Genomic DNA, 12,781 nt, shown 5'->3' with positions numbered 1-12,781 from the left:
TTTCTCATCTCTTCATATCCAGAACTATCACCATGTACTATTAATTGTACTTCCTAAAACTCTGTATTCTTCTCTCCAGCCCCATTGCCATCACTTTGAGGCATGCTTTGGATTCTATCAGCAGTCTCTCTTTATTCTCCTCTTCAGATCCACCTCGACCACTGAAGTCCTCCATCTGTGTGTGTATGTGTGTGTGTGTGTGTTTGTGTTTTCCCTGCCCTTCACTGGCTTTTTATTAAATCCAAGTTCCTTAATCATGGCAAACAGGGCCCTGCCTCTAGGAGCTGGTCCTTGCTTACCCTCCTGCCTCGTTTCCTGCCACTTTCCCTCCTACCTGAAGATCCAGCTTACCAGTAGTTCCCCAATACCCACCCCATACACACCATAATATGTATACGCCTTTATCCCCATACACACATCGTCGAAAATATAATTCCCTCTACCACACCTTTGTCACATCCCAAGACCTGAAATGATCGAAACACAGAAATTTCATCCCCTAATTGGGGCTGAACACAGTTGACTTGAATACAAGTGAAATCGCTGGTTTGTTAGTCTAGTTATCTCACTGTGGTACATGTGTTCTTGGAGCTTTGAGGCACTCCCCAGTTCGTGCCTCAGAGCTAAGGAATTTCTTTCCAAACAGCCCGCTTCAGGAATTGCCTTGTCCTCAACTTTGGACAACTGTGAAGGGGCTTTCCCCTTCCCCATGGGGTCAGCTGAGGCTTAGAGATTTCATCAGCTTCTCCCTCTGCTGTAGCTCTTCCTTTCCAGGGGTCCTTTGGTTAAGAACAGCCCCTAATAAATTTCCTGGAAGCAATCTCTGTCTGCTTGCTGCGGAGACCAACCTGTAACATGTCTTGTTGATACTTGTTTGTTCTAGATCTTGTGAAGTCATGGTTTGCTAAAATCTTACTAATTCAAGGTTATTTCATCACACGGGTATTGAGCACCTGCTCCACACCAGGCATTGTGCCACATGCAGCGGAGACAAATTAAGACTTGGCCTATGCCCTGAGGACGTTTGCAGTTCAACTGAGGTGACGGTTACGTTCAGAACTTATAACATCTTTAGAATAATCCTTTTTTGATCTAAACTTTAATAATTTCAGTATAAAATCAAAGGTATGCACTATGGTGTTGCAAAGAACAAAAGGAAAGTATTTCAGGAAAATGAAAGTAAAACAAGTAGAGCGATCGTGGATCTCCTTGAGCCCCTATGTATAAAGTACATCCACTTGTCTGCTTGGTCCTCACAGTGCTCAAGTTTACCGATGTTCTTTGGAACCGTCTTTCCTGCGCAGGCTTCCGGCCGAGAGGCGGGGGATGGGGGTGGGGGTGGGGGTGGGGGTGGGGGACTGCTCCGGGAACTAGATCCGCAGCCCCCCCCCCGACCCCCACTGCACGCACACAGGTGCCAGGGCCGCCTGGCTGGGGCGTTGTCCGGAGGGCGCGGTCAGCACGTGGTTCCCTCCCCTCCCCACCCACCGCAGGCGGGGGCCGCGCCGCCGGGAGTCCGGGACGTCACTTCCGGCGTGGCTGGGCATGGTCTGTTGGGAGTTGGCCGTGGCGGCGGAAGCCCAAGGCCGGCCCGCCGGCCGCAGGCGGGGGCCCGGGTAGTGTCCGCCGCCCCGACGCTCGACGCCCCTGGACGTCATGGCTTCCCCGCTGAAGCTGGAGCAGGACGTGCGGGGGAAAGTGGATTCGTTTCGGGCCCGCATCGCGCAGGAGGCCGAGGATCTGGTGTCCACCTTCTTCCCTCAGAAGCTGTCGGAGCTGGATAGTCGGGTCCGGGAGCTGCGCCTGCAAGACCTGTCCAGAATCCGTTCGGTGCCGGCCCCGGAGCCCCCCGCCGCCCCCGACACCGCGGGGGACGGGCCCAACCGGGACCCGCCGCCTCCGCAGACCCAGCCCTCGGTCAAAGAGCCGGCACTGCCGGGCGGCGAGGGACAGCTGCTGCGGAGCAACCAGCATCTGGTGGAGCTGATCGAGCGGGTGAAACCCGAGATCGAGCTGCTGAGGGAGAAATGCAACACGGTGCGCATGTGGGTGCAGCTGCTCATCCCGAAGGTGGAGGACGGCAACAACTTCGGAGTGTCCATCCAGGAGGACACCGTGGACCAGCTGTGGACCGTGGAGAGCACGGCAGCCTCCTATCTGCGCCGCTTCTCCACCTACTACAACACCAGGGCCAAGCTGGTGTCCAAGATCGTGAAGTACCCCCAGGTGGAAGATTATCGCCGCACGGTAGCCGAGGTGGACGAAAACGAGTACCTGAGCGTGCGCCAGATCCTGCTGCACGTGCGGAACCAGTACGCCACCCTGCATGATGTGATCCTCAAAAACATCGAGAAGATCAAGACCCCTCGGAGCACCAACACGGACAACCTCTACTGAGGACCTGCCCCCACCCCTCTTTCCTTCAGGGGGTGGCCGAGCTGTTCGGGCAGCGGAAGGGGGTTAGGATGACACTGTAGGTGATGGACCGACTGGAAACGTGCCCGACCGTTCAGTGACGGTTTCGTACAGCTTATCCTCCCACTGAATACTTCCGGTGTAGTTTTTATTTGCTTTTTCTTTCGCTGAGAGGATGGGGACAAGCCATCTGGTAGAAGGTGGCAGGGTTGGCCAAGGAAAAGGACTGCCATTTTTAAAAACAAATTCGTAGACGAATGTGGGCCAGGGTTTCTCTTTTATGGCATTGCTGACATTGAATGGTTTGAGGGGTTACTCCAGGAAAAACCTTAGTGTTTAAAAGAAAGTTGAATGAAGCTCCTTCTGAGGTTCTGCTATGTGTTACTTTGTTCAAACCTCAGAAACGCTCCTTTCGTCACCATCGTGTTTTTTTTTTTTTTTTTTTTTGCAAGGAAAGGAGTTTACAGAGATGTGTCAGGTCACCGTATGTCTCCAGTTTGGCAGATTGAAATAAAACTTGGTTTTAACATTTTGCGATGGACTCAGCGTGCTTATCAGAATGTAGTCTTCAGTGGCATAGGGTTTCCCTCCTCCTCGGTTGGACCCCCCATGCTCGAGATTTTCCAGCTCTGACGTGTAAGAAAAATGAGCAGATACAGAGTCTTAGATCGTTAGTGTTCTGAAGAAATGCACATCCACACCTCCCTTAGAGCGAAGAGGGATCTGTGCACACTGCTTCCTTGCACGACTTTCTACCATCTCCACGTCTTCCAGTTTTCTTTCACACAGTTTAGGATTTCTTCTGTGTGTTCCTTGCCTCAGAAGTTCCTGTTGGATCCTTTAAGCTTTGTATCGCATTTGCTTTTTTTTTTTTTTTTTTTCTTCCTCCATTGAATTTCATCTCTGTTTCCCCTCCCACCTCTTGAGATATCTCTTAGGGCGGCTCATTCGAATTTCCATCTCAAAGGATGTGGATCGTTATTTAAATCCAAAGACTCTAAAACGTAACTTTGGGTGTTTACCTCCTGCTTTTGGGGTCTGGTTGAGAGGAAACCGTTGTCTTTTTCCTGGGTGATCTATGCTGTTGGTATTTTTCAAGCCCCGCATTTCCAGATTTCAGTTGCAGTAGATTATTACACTCTTGAGTCACCTCATGCATTACAGAGAACTTCTTTCTTTTGATGCGAGGGATCCTCTCTCCCTAGTGGTTTTTGTTCCGAATTTCATGTTTTCTGATAGTAAAGGTACTTTAGTCAGCTTTTTAGTATTAATATTAATCTGAGGATCTTCATCGCTCAGAAATACCATTGGGAAAAAGCATGAGCAGAGTGCCTTTTGATGCCTTTTTATATACAAGAATGAGATCATCTCTGTGCCCGGTGGATAGCTTCCTCTCTTTTTCCCGTTCAGCTACTTGTACCCTGAATCCTCATAATGTTTTTGAAACTATATACGTACGTAAGTTATGACCTTGGTCTTTTAAAGTATTTTATAGTAGTACTTTCATGCGATAAATTATTTCTCAAATGAGCTTTTGGTGGGAAAATTATGAGGGATTAAAACATTTTTTGTGAGAGGTGAAAATGTATTTCCCATTGCAATTTCTTTTCTACATAAGATCCTCTGAAACAAGGTGACCATATAAAAGAGTCTGGTGCCTATTTTGAAACATCTCTTAGGGGCGCCTGGGGTGGCTCAGTCAGTTAAGCGTCTGGCTTCGGCTCAGGTCATGATCTCACAGTTACAAGTTCGAGCCCCGGGTCAAGTTCTGTGCCGACAGCTCAGAGCCTGGAGCCTGCTTTGGATTCTGTGTCTTCCTCTCTCTCTGCCCCTCCCCTGCTTGCACGGTCTCTCTCTCTCTCTCTCTCTCTCTCTCTCTCTCTCTCTCTCAAAAAGTAAAAAAAATTAAACTTATTTGTAATTCTGTCTTTTCCCCTTTTTTAGTAATATCTTTGTGAGGATATAGTTCTTGCCACAAATGCAATTACCTTCTGAACTTGTTTATGGATAAGGGTGAAAACATGAATAATTTCATGTCTTCTTTTGATTGATCCTAATGTTCCATCTCCCCCTTTCCCTATTTAATGAACGAAATCACTTTTGAATGAGGCTTTTTCTTCAGGAGTTTCTCTTCAATGTGTTTTCGTTGCCAGGAGTGAAAACCAGCATGAACCTTTACGGACAGACTTGACTCTACAGGCTGTTAGAAAAACATTTCCTCTTTATCAGCAAGAATTATTTAAGATGTAAAGTGGAGATGTTTTCTTTTGCATATTTTTAAAAATAGAAATGTTTCCGAGTTTGAACTATACCACATTATGGTGGGCAGATTTTTTGTTTTTTCTAACATGGTAGGGATACGCATTATGTTTTCCTGAGGTTGGTGTCAGTGTCTCTCTAGGAAGTGCCGAATGATTCTTGGCATTTCTTTTGCTTTTTCATTTTCCTTCTCTGTTTCACCTGAGTGCGTAAAGAGACGATATTTCTCCATGAGGAAAGTGAGTTAGCGACGTAGAATTCTGTTGCAATCACCTTTGGTTTTTAAAATTTTATTTATAGGGGTGCCTGGGTGGCTCAGTCTGTGAAGTGTCCAACTTCAGCTCAGGTCGTGATCTCATGGCTCGTGATTGTGAGCCCTGCATCGGGCTCTGTGCTGACAGCTTGGAGCCTGGAGCCTGCTTTGGATTCTGTGTCTCCCTCTCTCTCTGCCCCTCCCCTGCTCGTGCTCTGTCTCTGTCTCTCTCTCTCTCTCTCAAAAATAAATAAACATTAAAAATTTTTATTAAAAAAATTTTTATTTATAGTGGGGCGCCTGGGTGGCTCAGTGGGTTAAATGTCCGACTCTCGATTGGCGCTCAGGACATGATCTCACGGTTCATGGGTTTGAGCCCCATGTCAGGCTCTGTGCTGACAGCTCGGAACCTGCTTGGAGCCTCTCCCTCTCTCTGTGCTCCTCCCCCTGTTGCTCTCTTGCTCCTGTTCCCTCCCTCCCTCCCTCCCTCCCTCTCTCTCTCTCTCTCTCTCTCTCTCTCAAAATAAATAAACTTCAAAGGAAAATAAAATTTTATTTGTAGTTACATCTAGAAAACGTACCTCGTACTTGGGCCTACTCTTATTAAGATGGATATGAATATTTTTCTATTCTATATAAATCAGAAAGATTTGTAAACTGGCTTAGTAGAAACTCTTATTTTCAAAATAAACTAAAAAAAATGATACTGGGGTAAAATAAATTCATTGTTTTGTTGAACTTCTGAAAAGACCGAGTCTTTCAAACCTGACTTGAAACAGCAACAACAACAAAAGATCTGGCCTAATAGAAAAACTTCTGTCTGCACTTGACATTCCCCCTTGTGAGCTCTTTATTTCCCTTGTAAGGTATTCTATCTGAATCACAAAAGTGCCAGGAACAGTTTGGCAGGCATTTAATTGCACACAGGCATGTAATGGACAATGTAAGAGACGTCCAAACTTACTTAGTTTTCAAGCATGGTTCATCTTCTCAGGTTTAAATGATCTGTTCCAGGGGCGCTTTGGTGGCTCAGTCGGTTAAGCATCCAACTTCGGCTCAGGTCATAATCTCCTGGTTCGTGAGTTGGAGCCCCACGTCTGGCTCTGTGCTGGCAGCTCGGAGCCTGGAGCCTGCTTCAAATTCTGTGTCTCCCTCTCTCTCAGCCCCTCCCCTGCTTGTACTCTCCCTCCCTCTCTCTCAAAAATAAATAAACGTTAGAAGTTTTAAAAGTATCTGTTCCGTGCACAACATAGCCATCGTATTTTGCTTGTTCCTTTTACTCCTAAGCTTTGCCAAACCCTGTGCCAGATTGAAACAAATTGTCTCTCATACCCAGGCATGCCTTCTACTAACAAAAGACGCATGTCCTCCATAGTTAAGGATTTTTGGTATTTGCATTATTTGCCTGTTCTAACACTATACCCAACCAAATTGGAGCTCGAACGCTTTTATAAAGTGCCTTCTGCAAAAATTAAGCCTTTTGTGATTTTCCCCTTTCTTGCAAATGGTTGCAAAAGCTCTTACAAGAACAGACCTATTTTAGGAACTGGTGTGAATACAGCTGGTGGTTTCTGATACATGTTATTTGCCCATTATTAGCACTTACAGCCCCAGTTTTGTTCCTTTTAAAAGACCGCTGAATTGAGATAGCATGTTTTGATGTTTTATTCTTTTTTTTTTTAAATTTTTTTTAACGTTTATTTATTTTTGAGACAGAGCATGAATGGGGAGGGTCAGAGAGAGGGAGACACAGAATCCGGAACAGGCTCCAGGCTCTGAGCAGTCAGCACAGAGCCTGACGCGGGGCTTGAACTCACGAACCGCAAGATCATGACCTGAGCCAAAGTCTGCCGCTGAACCAACTGAGCCACCGAGGCACCCCTTGATGTTTTATTCTTAAAAAATGGTTTTAAAAACTTACTTTGGGATTAAATAAGGGTAGTTTTAAGTTCTTTTTATAACTGGTGACAGCTGCTGACTCAGATTTGATTTGAAACTCGGGTATTGGTAGATCTGGGTTTTAGAACGGAGGGAAGATTCTTAAATGATGTAGAAGAGGCTTAATTTTTAAGGTCTGAAACTTTGGAGCTTAGAGGGTTTTTTAAATTACTGAATTGTTTATAAATTCCTTGGTTGTTAGAGGCAACAATTTTTATAGTCTTTATGAGGTTTTCATGTTTCTACAGCATTCTTACCAAGTGGCCTTAACCATTAATAGATAAGTATGTGATCAGTTTTAAAGCTCAAAAGAACGATCTCAGTGCTCAGAAATTTGGAAAAATAAACAGGGAAGAATTACTCATAACCCTATAGTTCAAAGTTATTGAAATGTACTTGTGGGTTTCATTTATTTTAGAGAATACATACACGTTTTTAAATCACTGCAAATCATTATGCGTATTTCTGTAGAGGATAGGCGTTTCTATTTAAATCCGATCTAGCCAAAATCCGTTTCATTCGACTGATAGCCCAGGTTCAGAAATAGCAGTAGATAAATCCCCTTTCATTTGCTTTCCCAAGGATTCTTGTGGCTCTGTCACCTAATGGTGAGAGTATTTGTCTGAGGCACAGATTTTGACCAGAGTGTGGAAAATCGAGATCAGGTAGCCAGGAGGACACGTGCCTAGAATGTTTCGACATGTAGATGAGGAGGTTACACTGCTTTTGGGTTGGGGCTCCATATGGCATTAGCAATATAGCTGTAATAATTTCACTCTTTAGTGCCTATCTCCTCCCAAGAAATGCATATTAATTACCTTTATGAAATGTGTACAAGAGAGCAGTGGCATTATTTTATACTGACTAGAGGAGTCATTCCTAGGTGCATGATTTGTTATGAGTGGGAGGGAATCCTACTTCCTCTGTCAACATGTAAACATTTCTGAAAGATCCTATTGTGCACTGACATCAAGGCATTTTTTAGAAATTACTGATCCTTTTGAAAAAAAAAAAACAAAAAACAAAGGACTCAGTCAGTTAGGGAACAGGTGCTGGACCACCCTTGTTCTTGGCATTGGAACACTATTGTGCTAACTCATTAGTATCTGCCCACCTTCAACTGAAATTACTCCTGGGAAATAGAATATATGTTTAAAAGTTTCATGATTTATCTTTTCATCAACAATACTAGGCGCTTTCTGTTCGATGACCATACATTTGTGTATGGTTTTCTTTATTGTGCTAGGTCTTTGAGTTCCTAAAGGCAGAATTTTAGCAGTGAAACTTCGTGACCCCAGTCAGTCAAATTTAAAATGTCTCACCAGTAAACTGATTTTAATGAATTCTCTCACACAGAGAACGTCAAGTGTTATTTTTACTTATTTGTGGCAAGCTAGCAGGCAGGAGCTGATGAACAGGAAATGAGCCTATAATCAGAATTAGATTCCTTTCACAATTTGGCCATTTGTTTTGGCTTTGTTATTAAAGCTCACTTTTACAGTTTTCCGGCATTATGTTGGAAGTCACATCTGCTTCAAATACTATTGCTTTCAAAGTGTAAAGCATTTTGAAGTTGTCAGATAAAGTTTTTAATGTAAATTCTGGAGACTGAGAGATGTACTGTTGCCCCCGTTAATTTTACAGATGGAGAAATTTAGGCCCAGCGAGCTCTATAGCATCACAACCCATGTGTGACAAAGCAAAGTCTCGAAGGCAAATCATCTTCCGTCTCAGGCTAGTGCTGTTTTTCGCCGAGCTACACTGTCTCCCTATTATCAATAATGAGATTTTGTTCAAAGAGAGTCCTTCTAGGGGCGCCTGGGTGGCTCAGTCGGTTGAGCGTCCGACTTCGGCTCAGGTCATGATCTCATGGTTCATGAGTACAAGCCCTGCATCGGGCTCTGTGCTGTCGGCTCAGAGGCAGAGTCTGCTTTGGATTCTGTGCCTCCCTCTCGCGCTCTCCCCCTCCCCTGCTCTGTCTCTCTCAAAAATAAATATTAAAAAAATGTAAAAAAGTGTTATTGTGCAAAACTTAGGAGATGTTGAACTGTTACTAAGCCCATAATATTTTTACTTAAAGATGATGTAAAGACATTTTTAAGAAATCTCTCAATTTGTGTTAAACGTAACTTTGCGTGGGTCATAAAAATGATCCTCGCTAAACAAAACCCGGGAACGTCGGCACCTCCAGTTCCGTATCCTCCTGACGAGGAGTTGTTCTGTACCATCAGCGATGCCGTTTTGTTGGAGGATGGGGCTGTGAGGGCATTTGGAGATAGACCAGAAGACGTCTAGTATAAGAGTTTGGTTTTTTACTTTCGTGATATATGGGTTTAAAATTTCCTGCTGACCAATTCCCCCACCCCGACTCTTCACCGCCGAAGAATTGCTAAGTGGAATTGTTACAACCGCTGTTCATACAGAATGAAGCGGGGTAAGGAGAAGACCTGTAGTGTTTTGTTAGGGAGGAAGCCCGAAAGGGCCGTTTCCCAAAAGAAGTTTGCCCTCTAGCGAGTTCCGTACAGTAGACACGAGTCTTCAGATAGAACTGGTCATTGAGATGTGCCAGCAGCGTGAAAGGCACACCAGAGTTTGAAGGCTTGGTACGCAGAAAAATAGTAAAATATCTCAGTAACTTTTATGTTGATTGCATGTTAAATGATAATATCCCGGCTACACTGGGTTAAATAAGTAGATTATTAACGATTTCACCAGTTTCTTTTTTCCTTTTTTATTGTGTACTAGAAAGTTTGAAGTTACCTCTGTGTATAAAGTCAGCACTGTGTGGGAGCTGAGATTTCTAAGGTGATTGAGATGCACCTTGAAGCTGAAACAGAGAACTTTCTCCGGTGGTGTATTATGGGGACGTGGCATTTCATTAAGTGTGGACCTTTTGACTTTCAGTAAAATTTATTTAAACATTTTTTAATGTTTATTTTATTTTATTTTATTTTTAAATTTTTTTAAACATTTATTTATTTTTGAGACAGAGAGAGACCGAGCATGAACGGGGGAGGGTCAGAGAGAGAGGGAGACTCAGAATCTGAAACAGGCTCAAGGCTCTGAGCGGTCAGCACAGAGCCCAATGCGGGGCTCGAACTCACAGACCGCGAGACCGCGAGATCATGACCTGAGCCGAAGTCGGACGCCCAACCGACTAAGCCACCCAGGTGCCCCAAATGTTTATTTTTGACAGAGAGAGAGAGAGAGAGAGAGAGAGGGGGAACGAGAGAGAGAGAGAGAGAGAGAGAGAGAGAACGAGTGGGGGAGGGGCAGAGAGAGAGGGGGACACAGAATTGGAAGCAGGCTCCAGGCTCTGAGCTGTCAGCACAGAACCCAGTGTGGGGCTCCAACTCACGAACTGTGAGCTCACGACCTGAGCCGAAGTTGGGACGCTTAACTGAGCCACCCAGTCGCCCCTTCAGTGAAATTTTTATTGGTTTTCCATCCGGTTCGTAATGTGCAATTCAGTAAAAGCCATTCAGAGAGAGGCTAAACTTTGCTTGTTCTTGGAACTTAGAATTCCTACAGGAGTGGATGGCTAGAATGCCCTGCTAAGCATCCTTTTCTAAATACGGTGTCTCTTACCCAGACTTTTGGGCAGTAATCTGAATGGTTAATTCAGGGCAGCTAAATTAGAAACCAGATAGATCCTAAGTTTGGCATCTTACAAAAATTTAGACACCTGTTTTTGTGTGGATGAAAGAATAGCAGACCTTTGGTGCCCACAGATACCTACAGGCAACGTCAGGCTCTACCACAAGGAACAGCGTTTGAACCCAAATCCCCATAATTCTGCAGCGTTCCCATAATATTGTTTCCTTGTATTATTTTTATGTACATACATAGCCTCTCCACATAAGTCCCTTGAGAATAGTGAGGAGTTATTTTATTCACTCTATTATCCCTTATGGGGTTTTGCCTATAGTAAGTTTATAAAGTATTTTGAGTTAAGATGAACCCAGCCAAAGCGAGATCAAACGACAAAAAATTGTTTCTCCCCTTTCTCCTAAGACTTCTAGTAAATAAGTGAAAAACTTTGCTACAGCCGAACACGTATGTGGATGTGTACCCAGACACGTGTGACAATGGTGTGGGACCCCGAGGGATCTGATTCAGAATTAAACAAAGGCCAGTTTTTGGCTTCTAATTAAGCTTTTTTCATGTCACAATAATATAAATTCTTTAAAGTAGTCCTGGCAGCGCTCTTTTTTTCTTCCCAGTAATGTCATTAAGCCTGTTCGCCGTGCGACAGCTGCGAGTTGTTAAACATCTGCCCCGAGCCCCCCCCCCCCCCCCGAACACGACTCTCACCCCATTAGCAACACCGGTAATTCTCTTATTACTTTTCTAGCCACGAGTTACGGAGAAATAAGTCTAGTATATCAAAGAGTAAAGAATCCTGAAAATTGTTTTCCAGAACTGATTCTCTCTGGTCGTGCCCACAATGTTTTATTTACCCTTCCAGGTTTCGGTACTCAAAAAGTTAAACAGTTTCGTTAATGCTTGAGTGTTAGTATGGTTTGTTAAATAGTTAAGAAGGAATTCTTTCAGGTTTTAAGTTTTATTTGCTAATAAATGTAAAGACTTAAAATACTTGGCGGAAAAACTGTCATGAATTTCACACAGTATAGAAGCGTGGTGAAGTCTGCACAGCACAACCTTCTGCTGCTTCTTTAATATTGGCAAATAATGTTTTTCTGCTTTTCCCTCCTACATTTTTGCTATGGGACCGGCACAAAATTACTGACAACACGACCTGTGTATTTCACAGCTTGTTCCACTGCTTCTGTTAGACACCATCCAGAACTGAAGAAATTTGACTCTATGGTTGCTGTTCTTGGAGGAGTAAGATTCCGCTCTCCTCATAATTAACAGATGGCATGAAAAAAGACCTCTTAGAAAGCCATTTTTATGAACCTCCTGAGCCAAGGTTAATGTTTTCAATAAGAAGCCAGTAAGTCGAATAGAATTCTTCTGCGTTTAAACTCCACATGATTGCATTTTATTATATAAGAAGTCTAAAGATAAAACAATTTAGTATCGTAGGAAGAATAAAAGAATTCTGATGAATGTAATTTCTGTGTAAACTTTTAGAAAGAAGATGAAGAGTACTGGCAACAGATCAACTCAGAATAGCTTCATTAAAGCAAGCAGATAATTGTAGCTTATTAAAAGAATATCTCCTTAATTCTATAGCGTGTGCTAATTTTTTGCTTTGCAGTCCTTACACTGAGACAGAAACCTATGCGTTACCCGAGACATACTCATTCTGTAAAAATGTTGTGCAAAACGCTCTAGAGCTCCCTAAGAAAATTTGAAAATTTGAAAATTGAAAATTAAAAAACGAAACCTTTGCTAAAAGCACAGGACATGGGAGTTGTCCTCGTCAGAAAGAAATATTACTCATTCATTTTTGCCCTTCTATTCCTTCCTCAGAAATCATTTGAACTTACTCAAAAAGATTTAATTTAAAAGTTCTGCCTAGAAAATAAATTTGAGGTTTTTAATATTATTCATGGTAGTGCTGTGTTGATCTCTTAAGTGAAACATGTTTATATGAGAGATTGATGATCCTTTTAATGATTAAATGCCAGAATATATTCTTTTAATTATTTGTTCTCTTCGAAACTTCACTAATTTCTAAACTAACTAAATTTACTCTGAAGTCAATTCTGAAATTTTTAGCTACACTGTGAGATTAATGGCTGGTTTATTTTCTTAGGTACGATCTTGATCTCTTCTCAGTAATTTCAAGAGGCGGTATTATTGTAACAAAGTTGTACTGACCCCGTGATGAACATATCCTGAGGATTTATTGATCTCAGGATTGATTTCAAGTGTATATGAAACTATTTCTGTACGTGTTCTTGGGATCACAAGTAGTATTAATGTATTTACTAACTTATGTTTATG

General features: G+C 43.1%; 2 protein-coding genes across 5 annotated transcripts in view; both read left to right on the top strand.

Annotated features, from left to right (window-relative positions):
* The window catches only part of ATF6 (activating transcription factor 6), a 198,685-nt gene that overhangs the window by 111,739 nt on the left and 74,165 nt on the right, over window positions 1-12,781 (top strand). The window lies entirely within an intron of this gene.
* Window positions 1,443-2,947, top strand: LOC125925959 (proteasome activator complex subunit 3-like). The gene has a single exon (XM_049635279.1). It carries the CDS (start codon window positions 1,657-1,659, stop codon window positions 2,395-2,397), a length of 741 nt encoding a protein of 246 aa, XP_049491236.1. The 5' UTR covers window positions 1,443-1,656; the 3' UTR covers window positions 2,398-2,947.

The sequence above is a fragment of the Panthera uncia genome, chromosome F1, assembly GCF_023721935.1.
Source record: "Panthera uncia isolate 11264 chromosome F1, Puncia_PCG_1.0, whole genome shotgun sequence".
NCBI lineage: Eukaryota > Metazoa > Chordata > Mammalia > Carnivora > Felidae > Panthera > Panthera uncia.
The sequence above is the reverse complement of the archived record's forward strand: the minus strand, read 5'-3'. Positions and strand labels throughout refer to the sequence as shown.

Bases quoted from the DNA above. Each gene is read 5' to 3' on its own strand.
- LOC125925959 (XM_049635279.1), top strand. From the start codon at position 1,657: ATGGCTTCCCCGCTGAAGCTGGAGCAGGACGTGCGGGGGAAAGTGGAT.